The 15,922-nt window shown below is 41.4% G+C and overlaps 2 protein-coding genes across 5 annotated transcripts; one reads left to right on the plus strand and one right to left on the minus strand.

Moving 5' to 3' along the window:
* Positions 1–354: 354 nt before the first annotated feature.
* Positions 355–7,045, minus strand: LOC115165830 (transcription factor E2F1). 2 transcript variants are annotated; one of them, XM_029719245.1, is made up of 8 exons: positions 6,932–7,045; positions 5,621–5,741; positions 5,352–5,454; positions 5,014–5,233; positions 4,665–4,817; positions 4,436–4,550; positions 4,052–4,283; positions 355–2,012 (listed from the first exon to the last, which is right to left on the minus strand). In XM_029719245.1, exons 1-8 carry the CDS (start codon positions 6,949–6,951, stop codon positions 1,747–1,749), a joined length of 1,230 nt encoding a protein of 409 aa, XP_029575105.1. In that variant the 5' UTR covers positions 6,952–7,045; the 3' UTR covers positions 355–1,746. The 2 variants fall into 2 exon arrangements, with proteins under 2 accessions (XP_029575105.1, XP_029575104.1); XM_029719244.1 differs by having other exon boundaries at positions 5,621–7,040.
* A 423-nt stretch (positions 7,046–7,468) lies between these two features.
* Positions 7,469–14,180, plus strand: LOC115165832 (zinc finger protein 341). Of its 3 annotated transcripts, none has more exons than XM_029719246.1 (15): positions 7,469–7,522; positions 7,983–8,093; positions 9,668–9,858; positions 10,097–10,246; positions 10,494–10,709; positions 10,852–11,035; positions 11,171–11,264; positions 11,385–11,617; positions 11,778–11,986; positions 12,208–12,416; positions 12,581–12,677; positions 12,757–12,889; positions 12,982–13,093; positions 13,253–13,323; positions 13,470–14,180. In XM_029719246.1, the coding sequence occupies exons 1-15, from the start codon at positions 7,492–7,494 to the stop codon at positions 13,811–13,813; spliced, it is 2,385 nt and encodes a 794-aa protein (XP_029575106.1). In that variant the 5' UTR covers positions 7,469–7,491; the 3' UTR covers positions 13,814–14,180. The 3 variants fall into 3 exon arrangements, with proteins under 3 accessions (XP_029575106.1, XP_029575107.1, XP_029575108.1); XM_029719247.1 differs by having other exon boundaries at positions 11,174–11,264; XM_029719248.1 differs by having other exon boundaries at positions 9,742–9,858.
* The last annotated feature ends 1,742 nt before the right edge of the window (positions 14,181–15,922 follow it).

Here is a 15,922-nt window from a genome sequence, read left to right on the forward strand (position 1 = left end):
CATTTGCACACACTGTATATATATTTTTCTATTGTGTTATTGACTGTACATTTGTTTATCCCATGTGTAACTGTTGTTTGTGTCGTACTGCTTTCCTTTATCTTGGCTAGGTAGTAGTTGTAAATGAGAACTTGTTCTCAACTGGCCTACCTGGTTAAATAAAGGTGAAATAAATAAAAATATTTTTAAAAAGCATCTACAGGGGAGGAATCAGAAAGATCAGTACTGGAATTCTTTGTATTTTGTTTGTAAAAATATACACAGGTTCAACTTGCCCGAGAGTCATAAATTGTCTGTCTTTCACTTAAACAACGGGATGGAACTAGAAATATCTGTTTTACGCTAATGGAACTCTTCGCAGTTTGTTTTCACTTTATTTTTTATCATCAACTGCCCCATATAGCAATGTTTTTATTCTTCAAAAAACTAATTTGATACAAAAGACATGCTTGATAAACCACTCGGTCTGGTACAAGTAAGCATTTTCACCACTGAATTTGTGGGAAAAAAAGTTCATTTTGTAATGTTGTTATAAAACAAAGCGCTGAACAATGTGAAATTGATTACAGAGTTAAATTCCCTTAAGCACTTTTAACACAGTGGCTGAATTCTCAAGTACAGTAGCCTGACAGCCCCAAATAGTAGTAATCCACAATTTGCTGTTAAGAAATGCAAATCTAACACTTTCATTCAAACACCTCAATTATAGACACAGAATAACACCTGAACTGAATCCATCCAACACTTTTTTTTATAAGGCACTGCATAAGACCTGCAGAAAAGGAGCTGTGATAAGGTTCATGATAACGACAAACTGTGATATAATGTATGACTGACAATCAACCAAATGTAAAGCCTGGTAAAACAATATATTCAAACTGTAGACCAATATGGACAGATTTTAAAAGAGATAATATTTTCTTATTGGTCATTAGGAAAGGTTCGGCCATTTTGAATGTAAGTGTTTTTGTGCATCTCAAAATTGAAAAGGCAATAGCTTAGATACACGTGAAAACATGAAAGGACCCCGGGAATCGATAGAACATCGCTCAGAGATGCAAAAAAACTATATAAAACATTCAAAATGGGTGAATCTTACCTTTAAGGTACTGGTTCTCAATCCTGGTCCTGGGGACCCAAAGGGGTACACATTTTTATTTTTGCCCTAGCACTACACACCTGATTCAAATGATCAACTCATCAAAAGGCTTTGAATCAGGTGTGTAGTGCTAGGGCAAAAACAAAAATGTGCACACCAGGAATGAGAACCACTGCTTTAAGGCATGACATCCCAACCCCCATCCCAAACTTCATCTATAAAAAGGTCTCTTAACCTACATAGGCTATATCCTGCCATTACCATTGGCCAACATACTGTAAGACTTCTTAAAATGCATCTGAAACCCAACTCTTAGCGGAAAAGTCGAGCTCTTCCTTACACCTGAGACTATGGCAAAAATGCCTACCTAATATAACAAATTCAGTATTAGCTTCCAAGCTGATAAGTCCATATCCCACAAGTACATCTTCACAAGCCACTTAGAGAGAGAAAAAAAAAAACATTCTTGGTACAAAAACATTATCTGTATAGAAATAAATTAAATAGCCATCTAAAGCTAACCTCTTTTGCTAGACGACTTAAGTGCCATTACTGTCTGTGCTGTACAATTCTGTATTATAGCCACATGGGAATACTTTTCTGAGGGGAAAAGGGTGTGTATTGGGTGTTTCCATAGAGATACAACCTCATTCTTGTTCTGTGGGTGTTTCTCTCCACCCCAACTCTAGTGGGGTGAAGTCTCCAAAGTCAGAGTCAAACAGTTCAGTGATGCCCTCATGCTCATCTAGGCCAAAGTGGTAGCCGTGGCTTTGTGGAGGTGACAAGTTGATGAACCCATCCAGTGGGTTACCAAGGCCCTCCCCACTGAGGAAGTCAGAGGATGACAAGGGTGAAAGGTCAAATTCTGGCAGCACTCCCAAGTTGGGGAACGGATCACATTCCAGGACTGCTCCTGTAAAGGAAAAAAGAAATGGAAATGCAGTTTGTGTGACCACGGCCAATAGCCATTGAGGAATGTTAAAGAGCGACTGAACGCACCGATTCTGTATGGGTTTCTCTGTTGCTCATTAAGAAAAACAAGATTTCAGTCTTTGTGATACTGCCATAGGAACAAAGGCAGTATCACTTCCTCAAAATAGTCCGAATGAATCGACAGTGCATTCAGAAAGTATTCAGACCCCTTGACTTTTTCCACATTTTGTTACAGCCCTATTCTAAAGTTGATTCAATAGTCCCCCCCTCAAATCTACAGAAAATACCGCATTATGACAAAACAAAATGTATTAAAAATAAAACTGAAAAATCACATTTACATAAGTTTTCAGACCCTTTACTCAGTTCTTTGTTGAAGCACCTTTGGCAGAGATTACAGCCTTGAGTATTCTTGGGTATGACGCTACAAGCTTGGCACACCTGTATTTGGGGAGTTTCTCCCATTCTTCTCTGCAGATCCTCTCAAGCTCTGTCAGGTTGGATGGGGAGCGTCGCTGCACAGCTATTTTCAGGTCTCTCCAAAGATGTTCGATCGGGTTCAAGTACAGGCTCTTGCTGGTCCACTCAAGGACATTCAGAGACTTTTCCCAAAGCCACTCCTGCGTCATCTTGGCTGTGTGCTTAGGGTCGTGGTCCTGTTGGAAGGTGAACCTTTGCCCCAGTCTGAGGTCCTGAGCACTCTGGAACAGGTTGTCATCAAGGATCTCTCTGTACTTTGCTCCGTTCATCTATCCCTCGATCAAGACTAGTATATCAGCACCTGCCGCTGAAAAACATCTCCACAGTATGATGCTGCCACCACCATGCTTCACCGTAGGGATGGTGCCAGGTTTCCTCCAGACGTGACGCTTGGCATTCAGGCCAAATAGTTTAATCTTGGTTTCATCAGACCAGAGAATCTTGTTTCTCATGGTTAGAGTCCTTTAGGTGCCTTTTGGCAAACTCCAAGCGGGCCGTCATGTGCATTTTACTGAGGAGTGGCTTCCATCTGGCCACTCTACCAGAAAGGCCTGATTGGTGGAGTGCTACAGAGATGGTTGTCCATCTGAAAGGTTGTCCCATCTCCACAGAGGAATTCTGGAGCTCTGTCAGAGTGACCATTGGGATCTTGGTCACCTCCCTGACCAAGGCCCTTTCCCCCCCCGATTGCTCAGTTTGGCTGGGCAGCCAGGTCTAGGAAGAGTCATTTAATAACGATGGAGGCCACTGTTCTTGGGAACCTTCAATGCTGCAGAAATTTTTTGGTACCCTTCCCCAGAATTGTGAGTCGACACAATCCTGTCTCTGAGCTCTACGAACAATTCCTTTGACCTCATGGCTTGGTTTTTGCTCTGACATGCACTGTCAAATGTGGGATCATAGACAGGTATGTCCAATCAATTGAATTTACCACAGGTGAACTCTAATCAAGTTGAAGAAACATCTCATGGATGATCAATGGAAACAGGATGCAACTGAGCTCAATTTCGAGTCTCATAGCAAAGGTCTGAATGCTTATGTAAATAAGGTATTTCAGTTTTGTATTTTTTATACATTTGCAAAAATGTCTAAAAACCTGTTTTTGCTTTGTCATTTTGGGGCATTGATGAGGGGAAAAAATAATATTCAATTTTAGGAATGGTAACGAGAATACGGTCCTGGTAACGGGAATAAGGCTGTAACGTAACAAAATGCACTAAGACAACTCAAGAAATGTGTAATTAACTGACGTTATTGCATAGGTTTTGGTCGGGCAATTTAAATCTACCTAAGGTGTTTGCTACAGTATTTCTCATGTAATAAAATGTGTGATGTGATGTCTTATGTAAACAAAGTACAATACGCTACTGAGTAGTCTGTCTCACCTTGTGTTTCTGACCAATATTGATTCCCATAAGCTGTTTTCTATCAGATAAGTTGCTTATTGCCTTCAGTTGTGCTTTAATGGATTTCTTGGAAGAAATCTGACATTCTTGAACCTATCAGGGTGACAGTGTGACACTAGTGAGAGCAGCTTACCCGCTTCACGAAACAATGGCAGTGGAGAGGAGTTCTGTTGGGACGCAGCTGTTGACGATGTAATTTCCTGTGTGGAGCTGCACTGTGGTTGTTCTGCAGGCTGGGGCATTATCTGGTATGTGGCTTTAGAAGGGCTGATGCCTGTCACTGGGCTGCAGACACCAGAAATGTCCTCTGGACACAGGAAGACGTCGATGGGACCCTGGGTGCTCTTCAGGGAGACCTGATAGCCCTGCCAGAAGACAAGGAATAATTTATTGAAACAGAGAGGATACAATTCAATAGTTGTGGTTGGTATGTAAACCACATTAGCTGGAAAACAGTATTTGGTCCAGAAAAAGAGTCTTGAGCAAGCGTCCATTGGTCTATTATCCTCCCACATACCTCACTGGGCTCTGAGACTTGCATCTGGGTCTCTGGAGGGGCTCTGATGACCATCACCAGCTGGTCAGGAGAGTCAAAAGACTTCCGTAGATCCTGGCACATCAAATAACCCAACGTGCAATTATGTTAAAGAAAAAACACTGACCTATAATGCATATTCAAATACATACAGTAGATACAAAAAGCACAGAGACACAAACAGAAAGACAGACAAGACACAAAAGGATATTTCTTGTTCTGGGTATCCTCAGTGAGGAGTCTGAGCTGGAGGTTACACTTGGTAATGAGCTCATCCAGTTTCTCCTCCGCCTGTGTCAAATCAGAGACCTCTTTCTGTAGGTCCTGGTAATGGGAAACAGACGCTCCATCAATGCGGTTCCCCCTGTGACAAACAATGTTAGGATAATGTTTTTATTTTTTAGCTAATACACATATCCTGTGGAATCACTGATGATGGTGTATTGTATGTATTGAATAATATATGTAGAGGCTGTAGAGACAATAAGGATTGTAAGCCAGAAAGGCCAGAACACACTTTTGATATTGTCATACTGTACAGTACGAGAGTCCAGACTTACAGCCATTGTATGTTGTTCTTTGATTTCTTGGAGATGAGCTGGATACCCTCCAAGACATTGGTGATGTCATAGATGCGTCTCTTCTGCACTTCCAGGACCTGTGAGGCCCAGTTTAGGTCCACCACCCCGTCAGTAGACTGGGCTAGCAGGTCCAAGAAGCGCTTGGTGGTCAGGTTCAAAGATGTGTCATAGCGAGACTTCTCTGTCGAAGGCTTTGGAACTGAGAGCGGGACACATTATAAAAATACTTTTATTTATTGTCTTTGGCCAAAATTATAATAGTTACAACTGAATTCAAATGAATAGTTATATTTGAATTGTGAACAGGGAGTCTGTACCTCTGGGTGGTGCTGGTGTGGACGTTGGGGCCCTCCCAAGAGAAGGTGGGCGAGAGGTGCTGACATACTGGTGATCACTGTCCAAGTCCAGCTTCCTCTTCACCTGAAACAAGTTATGGGGGGGAACAAAGATAAAAAGTTAGTGTGGATGCCACAGATCATTCTTTCTCACACAGACACACTTTCTACAGTCATTGTACAGGGATAACTTTACATCATATTCCCACCCCGGCCAACACCCATATCAAAATGGTCAGTTAGATACCTACCGGAGGTCGTCCCAGAGTTGGCCGTCGCTGGTCCTGGACCACATCCGCAGGGCCTTGGGGGGTAGCGAACAGGAGGATCTCTCCAGTGTTGCTGGGGACAGCTGAGTTTAAGCCCACATTGCTGGGGGTGGAAATTATGACTATCTGGTGGTTCTCTGATAGGTCAATACTCCCAGCATTCAAAAGAGACTCAAAGTCTGCCAAAAGATCCTCTGACGTCTGACCTGATACGAGTGCCTCTGACATGGCACACACAACCGGGGTGCTCAAGTCCCCTAAATTGTCTTTTGTGGCAGAGTTCAAGTCCAATGGCTTGATATGGTACTATCAGCACCTTCTAACACAAGTCATGTCTAATTTGTGAGAATAATAGTGCAAACGTATTTGAAGAGTTGGTTTACAAATACCGAGGTTAAGCATGTCTAATATTAACATTAGCTTACTGACAATCATGCGTCAACAACTAAAACGCACAAAATCAAAAATGCATGGTAATGCTTCCTCACATTTAGCCAGCTATAATATAACCTTAGAGACAGTTGTTGCGCTTTCTGACAGCTGCAGTCTAGCAGATTGTAGTTACAGTCCGTAACTATACAAGATAAATTGTTATATTGAATAATTAATCTATAGTTTACAAATGTGAAATAAACATGCATCAATGTTAGCTAGCGTGCTAACTCGCTGCTAGCTTTTCTATGCAATCTATTGTTTTCATCTTTACAATGAGAGTCCGGTGAGGCCTGGCCACATCTATCAACTACTTTCCCTTTGTCAATTGCTAAATCGCTACCTAACGTTAGTTGACATCAAAATAACGTTCGTTTGGTACAGTTTGTAAACACAACTCATCACTTGCTTACTGTGTTGCTAGCAAGCAGAGTTCCTTGAATACTGCAACGACCTAGAAAAACTTAGCTACTCTAGTTAGCTACCTAGCTGGTATTGTTAGCCCTGAAAAGTGGTTGTGTTCGCTTCAGGGTTAGGATGGGACAGAAGACGCAAGCCAATTCAGTTTCAGACAAAATGTAACAGCAACATATTAGCTACAAACAAATCAGCAACCTAAATAGCTTGTATTCTTCCTAACGCAATATTGCACTAACGTCAACTTTTAGTTCAGCTACCTTGGACGAATAACTGGATTTATTACGCATCCTTTCAAATGACAATTAGGGCACCTTAGAATGCTAGCTAGCTTGCTGCAGTAACGTTACCAGCCAACTCAGTTCTTCACCCTGTCGTTTGGTCAGCATACCCAGGAACCAATCCGACAGTCTACATATCCTATAAACAAATTATATGGATCACCTTGACTGAAGTCCATCCATAAAAGTTATAATCTGAGCGCCAAACCAACTGTGTTATTGTTGTTATTGTTCCAGCTGATCAGAACAAGTGTTGAGGTTTACGCGCCAAATATTTTTGCCGCGAAACATGCACGTGCATGAAAATCACGATTTCTATTGGTTGGCGAATGCGCCCCGCCAACGTCAGAATTTCCCAGACTTGTCATTGGCTCCCATGAAATGCCACTCTCTGTGATGCCACGCTTTTCATTGTTATGAATGGGAAAACATGTTTTTGGCTAATAGATAAACTGTGAGAAAGTGTATCTTTGAATATGTCATGAGTGATTTGATTAGCTTATTCTTTGGTAACTATTTTGTGAAGCAAATCGAGAGGAGTGATGAATGAGTTAACGTCTGACTTGGGATCAGCCTTTCCTACCCGAATCCAAAACTAAAAATGTAACAAAAACTGTTGAAACTGGCCCTGGACCAGCTGTTGGGCAGAGAGAATCCGCCTACATAACGTTATCGGCTACGCAGTCGTATTCATCGAACGCCTACACACAGAAGAACTACAAGATGGCGCAGGCTATATTTGAAGTCCTGGAAGGTATCGATACGTTGATCATATACCACGCTTTTAATTTAACAACATATGAATGGGTTGTAGACAAATTTTCTCGAAAAAGTGAGGTTATTTTGGGTTATCTAGGAGGTGTAATTATGGTAATGTCATATGGTAAAGCACAATTTGTATTATAATAATCGATGCCAGAGAGCTAGCTAGTTATCATTTCGTTGAGTACATTTTGATAATTTTGCATGTGTTCTTTAAATTTGCTTATGGTAATGTATAGCTATTTCCTTTGTTTGGGGATTGTTTTGAGAAGAGGGAGTATGTCGCATTGAAACAACAGCCACTTGCGCTAGCTACAACCCACTGAGAGGCTGCTTGTTGTCAAAATAGCAGTGGCGCACCAATCCTATTTTGATTTGTTCCTGTCGTGCTATGGTATATCATCACCATGATCTGCACCGTTCTGACCTCCAGATCTATTATTCTCTTCTAGGGATGGACAACCAGACAGTCCTGGCTGTCCAGTCTCTGTTGGATGGCCAGGGAGGTGTCCCTGACCCAAACAACCAGAACATCTCAGGCTCATCTACCATTCAGGCAATGGGTGTGTACTTCCCTTTATCCACTTCATTTTTGTCTCACTGCAATTTATATTGTGTTGATCAGAGAACTAGGTACTACAGTAACTCAAAACAAGGATGCATTCTGTATCTCCACTGATTGCAGTTTAAATATGGAAGTGTTGATACAGTGCCTTCAGAAAGTATTCATACCCTTGATTCCACATTTTGTTGTGTTAAAGCTTGAATTCAAAATATATGTTTTGTCTCACTCATCTACACACAATACCCCATAATGACAAAGTGAAAACATGTTTTTAGAAATTGAAAATGAAATACAGAAATCTCATTTTACATAAGTATTCAGATCCCTGAGTCAATACATGTTAGAATCACATTTGGCAGTGATTACAGCTGTCTTTCTGGGTAAGTCTCTAAGAGCTTTGCACACCTGGATTGTACAATATTTGCACATAATAATTTTTTAAAAATTATTCTGCCAAGTTGGTTGTTGATCATTGCTAGACATCCATTTTCAAGTCTTGCCATAGATTTTCAAGCAGATTTGAGTCAAAACTGTAACTAGGCTCATCTGGAACATTTAGTGTCATCTTGGTAAGCATCTACAGTTTATAATTACCCTTGTATTTTAGGTTATCGTCTTCCAGTGTCTGTTGGAAAGTAAATTGAACCAGGTTTTCCTCTAGGATTTTGACTGTGCTTAGCTCTTTTGTTTCTTATTATCCTAAAAAAAACTCCCTAGTTCTTGCCGATAACAAGCATACCTATAACATGATGCAGCCACCACCATGAAAATATGGAGATTGGTACTCGTGTTGTGTTGGATTTGCCACAAACATAATGCTTTGAATTCAGGACAAAGTTAATTTCTTGGCCATGTTTTTTCCAGATTTACTTTAGTGCCCTATTGCAAACAGGATGCATGTTTTGGAATATTTTTTTATTCTGTACACACTTCCATATTTTCACTCTGTCATTTATTGTGGAGTAACTACAATGTTGACCATTCCTCAGTTTTCTCTTATTACAGCCATTAAACTCTGTAACTGTTTTATAGTCACCATTAACCTCATGGTGAAATCCCTGAGCGGTTTCCTTTCTCTCCAGCAACTGAGTTAGGAAGGACACCTGCATCTTTGTAGTGACTGGGTGTATTGATACAACACCCAAAGTCAAATTAATAACTTCATCATGCTCAAAGGGATATTCAATGTCGGGTTAATAATTTTTTTTACACATCTACCAATAGGTGCGTTTCTTTGTGAGGCTTTGACAAACCGCCCTGGTCTTTGTGGCTGAATCTGTGTTTGAAATTCACTGCTTGACTGAGGGACCTTACAGATAGTTGTATGTGTGGGGTACAAATCGTGTTAAACAATATTATTGCACACAGTGAGTCCGTGCAACTTGTTAAGCATATTTTTACTCCTGAACATAATTCCACTTTGACATTATGGGGTATAGTGTGTAGGCTAGTGTCTTAACATCTAAATTTAATACATTTTAAATTCAGGCTGTAATGTATCAAAATATGGAAAAAGTCAAGGGGTGTGAATACTTTCTGAAGGTACTGTATATTCCCAATTGTTCTCTACAGATGATGAAGATGTCTTTCTTTGTGGGAAGTGCAAGAAACAATTCAACTCATTGCCTGCATTTTTGACCCACAAGCGAGAGCAGTGCCAGTCCAATGCCCCTTCCCTGTCTACAGTATCACTGGCATCTAGTAACGCCTACACCCCTGTGCCCTCCATTAGCTCTGTGCCACAGACCCCCGCCAACAGACAGGTGGGTACAGCACTACTGGCTTATGACGTAAGGTTTTGATTGATAGCTAAGATGTTTTTTTAAAATTACTTAGTCTTTTCCCACAGCGGCACACCATGAGTCTGGCAAGATAACCTAGTTACCTATCTCCTGTACTTACTGTATGGGCTGGGGAGTATCATAGCATGCACCAGAAGAATAATTCACTTGCAATGTAAATGCAGTCTTCCTTTTTTCTTTGTTTTGCTATCCACATCAGGTATCCACATACATCACAGTGCCTCCATCTCCTCTTACTCACACACTGGTCCAAGGCAATGCTTTAGTGAGCGATGATGTTCTGATGTCTGCCATCTCTGCCTTCACATCCATTGACCAACCCATGGCAGCAATGCAGCCACCTATTCAGGTAAGTTGTTTTCATTCAATTAAGTATAGGGTTGCACAATTCCAGTAACTTTCCCAAGATTCCCTGGTTTTCCAGAAATCTCATTTTGTAGGATTCCAGATTTCCTTGCTTATTGCCTAACTTGTGTGGGAAGCTTTCCGGAATTGTTAACGGAACTTTGCATCCCGAATTAAGCTATTCTTCTCAATAAGAAGCATATTCCATTAGCCTTTATTCACTGCATATCGTGTTTACCTTTCCTTCTCAGAGTAACCTGAGTATGCACACAGGGGCATCCTACCTTCAGCACCATCAGCAGTCCTCCCACTCTCTCCCCCCCGGACAGCCTCAGCCTCTGTCCTCCCAGGTGCCGCCCAGTATCAGCAACTCAGTGGTCCAGGTCTACAGCACAATGCCTCAAATGTCTGGGAGTGGTAGTGCAGAGATTCACACCTTGGGTTTGCAGCTGTTCCAATCTGTACAGGTGAGCTTTAACTAATGCAATCTGTCATTTGCAGAGAATGAGGAGGATGACAGACTTGTACTCTGCAGTGTTTGGGCATTTTCCAAAAGAGTTTGGCTCAGTAGTTCACTAACACTATAGATGTATTTTTTTCTGCCCACAGGTCCCGAGTCAGTGTGTGGAGAGCCAGTCATTCAATACTCCTCCAGTATACAGCCCTGGGAAGCAAGGCACCAAAACCAAAACCTGCAGCATCACTGCAAACCTAACTGGGCTTGAGGAGTTTGACAAAGTGATCATTCCTAAACGACCAAAAAATGGCAAGAAAGGCCAGGATGGAGCAGTGGGTATGATTTTTGAAAACAAATGTCAATATACAGTACATATTGGTCTGATCCTAACAAATATATTTTTTACATTGTTTAATTTAGCCAATGATGAGAAACAATGTTGTCCGTTGTTAATATCCATTGGCTCTTCAGCAGAACAAATGAAAGGAAAGTTGCAGAAGCTGAAGTGCAATTTCTGTGACAAAGTCTTCTCCAAAAACTTTGATCTCCAGCAACATATTAGAAGGTGAGCTTAACAAACCAAATGTACCATTCAGCCAAAACAGAAAAGCTATATCCATATGCATTGAATCTACCCAGGATAAGAATATATGTTTTACATTTATAATCTTTGATGTCTCTACAGTCACACAGGGGAGAAGCCTTTCCAGTGCATCGTATGCGGCCGGGCCTTTGCCCAGAAGTCTAATGTGAAGAAGCACATGCAGACACACAAAGTGTGGCCCTCGGGCGTGGCCAGTACAGTGTCCAGACTGCCCATCACAGTCAAGGTGGTCCCACTGTGTGCAGAGGAGGTCATGGAGCAACAGGAGGAACAACAACAGGAGGAACAACAGCATGAGGAGGAGGAGCAGCCAGGTAATCATCTCACTGTGGAATCTTTATTTTTCACAAAAGGCCATTGAGACCTTTTGTGGATGACATAGTGGTAATAATAACCAAAATCAATTAAGTATGTCATAATGAATGTATTATTAAGGGCCTAAGTATGTATTATAAATGTAGATTGTGTGTTTAGAAGCCCCAGGTAAGCCTGAGGAGAGAGACTGTGACTCCCAGACTGATGTAGACAGCCTGGGTGATGGTGACGGCAAGCACAACAGCCAGCAGGCTCAGACTAAGCAGATCATCCTGATCGACAGCTCTTACCAGTGCCAGTTCTGTGCTGGCAAGTTCAGCACCTACTTCCAGCTCAAATCTCACATGACCCAGCACAAAGGAGAGCAGGTGAGTCCACATGGCCAGAGGGAAGGATCTACCCAGAACAATAATGAAGCACAAGCATTATTAAGCACAGGGGGCAATCGGTGTTCATATTATTTGGAGAGAAAAAAATGGTTCTCCTTTGAACAGGTATTCAAATAGATATGTTATTGTGTCAGATGTCTTTGTTAAGAGCTCTGTCCTCACCACTCATCCTTCTAATGTTCCTTCCTGCTGTGTTTCAGGTATATAAGTGTGTGGTGAAGACCTGTTCCCAGACGTTCCAGAAGCTGGATCTGTTCCTGGAGCACACCCGGATGCACCAGGAACAGCTCACCTACCGCTGCCACCTGTGTGGCAAGGTGTTCCCCTCGCTGTTTGAGCTGGGGGTGCACCAGTACTCCCACTGCTTCTGTCCCCAGCAGAACCCACGCAAGGAGACCACTTTCTATAGGTTAGCTTCACTATCTCCAGTCTCCTAATTAGGCCACACTAATGCCTACAAAGTTCAGTCAGTTGCTTTCTTTTCAGTGTGATCACGGCTTTTGTCTGTGTTTTATATGGCCTTTAGTTTGACCCCATGGTTACGGGTTTCACCAGTGTTTCTGTCACACTCAGGTGCGTGAAATGCCAAAGCCGGTACTCCACGCAAGAGGCCTTGGAGCAGCATTTGTTAACCGCCTCACATAACTTCCCCTGCCCACATTGCCAAAAGGTATGCTCTAGAAAAAATGGATGTCGCTCGCTGCTATGTTAGAATTTAAGTCACTCTAAATAATGCATTTATTTAACAGGTTTTTCCTTGTGAGAGGTATTTCCGGCGGCACCTGCCCACACATGGTATCGGAGGAAGGTTCAAATGTCAAATATGTACAAAGTTCTTCAAAACAGAGCACTACCTCAAACTGCACACTCGTATCCACTCAGGTGAGCCATTCAGACACATTACCCCATGGTGCAAATAACTTTCACTCGATTCTCTCTGCTGTGCTTATGGCAACACTGTCATTTCATTGCAGGAGAAAAGCCATACCAATGTTCTGTTTGTGAGGCCATGTTCAACAGGAAGGACAAGGTGAAGAGGCACATGCTCATTCATGAGCCCTTTAAGAAATACAAATGTCCATTTAGGTAAGTGAGGTGTCTATTTTACTAACAGATCATATGTGAGCCTATTTGGAAACCTGAGCCACAAAAGATTCCAATAAAAACCTGGGGATACCTTCGACGTTAATGTAACAGAAAGTTGCGTTTTTTTATTGGTGTATTCAAAGCATTTTGTGCTTTCAGGACACATGTTGGCTGCATTAAAGAGTTTAACAGACCAGACAAGCTGAAGGCACACATACTGTCTCATTCTGGTGAGTATTTCCTGTCTGTTGTAGTAAATTATTAATACACCAGTCACAACTGTAAACATAATTTACCTTGTTGCAGCTCTTGACGGCCATTTAAAGTGCTGATTCAAAACAATTTAGAGCCATGCTTTTGTTTCTGTTGTCCCAAGGTATCAAGCCCTATAAATGTGGGTACTGCCAGAAAGCTTTCAGCAGAAGAGCCCACATGCTTGAGCACCAACGCTCCCACACAAACAACTATCGTTTCCGATGTGCCACCTGCAAAAAGGGCTTCACCCGACAGAAGTATTACAGAGACCACAAGTGCCCCATGGCAGGGGCTGCGGTGGAGAAGGACAGGGCGGAGAAAAGAGTGACGAGGCAGGGACATGGAACAGAGGGGAACGAGGGGTCAAAGGTGGAAGAGGTGGATGAAAAGGAGGGTGACGAGGAGGAGGAGGATGATGAAGAGGAGAGGATCGAGGACCCTCAGGTGGTCAGTTGTCCCAGTTGAGGATCTGTCGGCGGGAGGAGAGGCAGAGCTAGAGGAACACTTTGGAGACTGCTGAGTGAGACTGGCTGGTTACAGCAGAGCACCCATGTTCGTAGAGACAGTGGATTGAGTTCTGAGTTAGCTTAGGTACCAGTCTGTTTAGCTAACATTCCACACCTTGTCAAATGCCAAAGTTTTGCATGACAGGAGTGGAAGGATAGCTAAACAGACTGGTGCCAAGACTAGGCCTGAGTTATTCAAGCAGAATCTTGAAAAGATTGTCCTGAGACTACCTTTGCATATGGAAGGGATTTGAATCTCACTACATCGCTCCAATTAAATTAAAGGGGGTTCAATATGTTTTATATTAAAACATTGAAGCTTTGCACTTTTTCTTTCAGTGATGATTGTTATTCAGAACAGTGAGTTAGTGTCTTCAGAAAGTATACACACCCCTTGACTTTTTCCATATTTTGTGTTACAGCTTGAGTTTAAAATTGTCAAAAATACTTTTTTTGTGACTGGCCTACACATACCATGTTGTCAAAGTGGAATTTTTTATTTAAAAAATATTTAAAATTGAAAAGCTAAAATGTCTTGAATCAAGTATTCAACCCCTTTTGTATGACAAGCCTAAATAAGTTCAGGAGTAAAAATGTGCTTAAGTCAAGTTCCATGGACTTGTGTGCAATAAGTGTTTAACATGATTTTTTATATGTTTTATGACTACCTCATCTCTTTACCCCACACATACAGATAATTGTAAGGTCGCTCAGTCGAGCAGTGAATTTCAATCACAGATTGAACCACAAAGACCAGGGAGGTTTGCCAATGCTTCGCAAAGAATGGCACCTATTGGTAGATGGGTAAAAAAAAAAAAAAGACATTGAATATCCCTTTGAGCACAGTGAACTTATTACACTTTGGATGGAGTATCAATACATCCAGTCACTACAATGATACAGGCGTCCTTCGTAACTCTGCTGGAGAAGATGGAAACTGCTCAGGGATTTCACCAAGAGGCCAATGGTGACTTTAAAACAGTAACTGAGTATAATGGCTGTGATAGACTGGGGATGGATCAACACTGTTACTCCACAATACTAACCTAATTGATAGTGAAAAGGAAGCCTGTACAGAATACAAATATTCCAAAACATGAATGCTTCTTGCAACAAGGCACTAAAGTAATACCGCAAAACAAATTGGCTGAGTAATTCATTTGTCTTGAATATTAAGTGGTATGTTTGGGGTAAATCCAATAACATTACTGAGTATCACTCCATATTTTCAACCACAGTGGTGACTGCATGTTATGTTTGCTTGTAATAGTTAAGGACTGGGGAGTTTTTCAGGATAAAAAAAAAAACAGAATGGAGTTTAGCACTGGCAAAATCCTAGAGGAAAACCTTGTTCAGTCTGCTTTCCAAGACACGGAGATGAATTCACCTTCCAGCAGGATAACCTAAAACAGAAGGCCAAATCTACACTCGAGTTGCTTACCAAGAAGACCGTGAATAGAGTGGCCAAGTTACAATTGACTTAAATCTACTTGAAAATCTATGGCAAGACCTGGAAATGGTTGTATAGCAATGATCAATAACCAATTTGACAGAGCTTGAAGTATGTTGAAAAGAATAATGGGCAAATGCTGTACAATCCATGTGTGAAAAGCTCTTAAAGACTTACCCAGAAAGACTCCGCTGTAGTCACTGTTAAATGTGCTTCTACAAAGTAATGACTCAGTGGTCTGAATACTTAGGCAATTTCGATTATTCTGTATTTCATTTTTAATAAGTTAGGAAAAATGTATAAAAACATGTTTTTACTTTGTCATGGGGTATTGTATGTAGATGGGTGAGAAAAACATTTGATTCATTTTGAATTCAGGCTGTAACACAAAATGTGGTAAAGTCAAGGGGTATAAATACTTTCTGAAGGCACTGTATCTCATCCATGGGCAGATGTCTACTTTTTCACCTGCCGCATGTACAGTAAATCTATCGTGCAGATTCCTGACTTTCTTTGGAGGTACCAATTCTATTTTTGTATATAACATTCTATGAATGAATCTTAAGGCATGCACTGTATGTATAATACGCTGCATTTAGCTAAAATGAAAATATTCAA

This window comes from Salmo trutta, chromosome 28, assembly GCF_901001165.1.
Source record: "Salmo trutta chromosome 28, fSalTru1.1, whole genome shotgun sequence".
Classification (NCBI taxonomy): Eukaryota; Metazoa; Chordata; class Actinopteri; order Salmoniformes; family Salmonidae; genus Salmo; species Salmo trutta.

Coding starts and splice junctions, on each gene's coding strand:
- LOC115165830 (XM_029719244.1), bottom strand. CDS start 5,866: ATGTCAGAGGCACTCGTATCAGGTCAGACGTCAGAGGATCTTTTGGCA. Junction 5,234..5,351: donor CACACCAGCACCACCCAGAG/GTACAGACTCCC, acceptor TCCCGCTCTCAG/TTCCAAAGCCTTCGACAGAG. Junction 4,818..5,013: donor AAGAACAACATACAATGGCT/GTAAGTCTGGAC, acceptor TGTTTGTCACAG/GGGGAACCGCATTGATGGAG.
- LOC115165832 (XM_029719246.1), top strand. CDS start 7,492: ATGGCGCAGGCTATATTTGAAGTCCTGGAAG. Junction 10,247..10,493: donor CAATGCAGCCACCTATTCAG/GTAAGTTGTTTT, acceptor TTTCCTTCTCAG/AGTAACCTGAGTATGCACAC. Junction 13,324..13,469: donor ACACATACTGTCTCATTCTG/GTGAGTATTTCC, acceptor TGTTGTCCCAAG/GTATCAAGCCCTATAAATGT.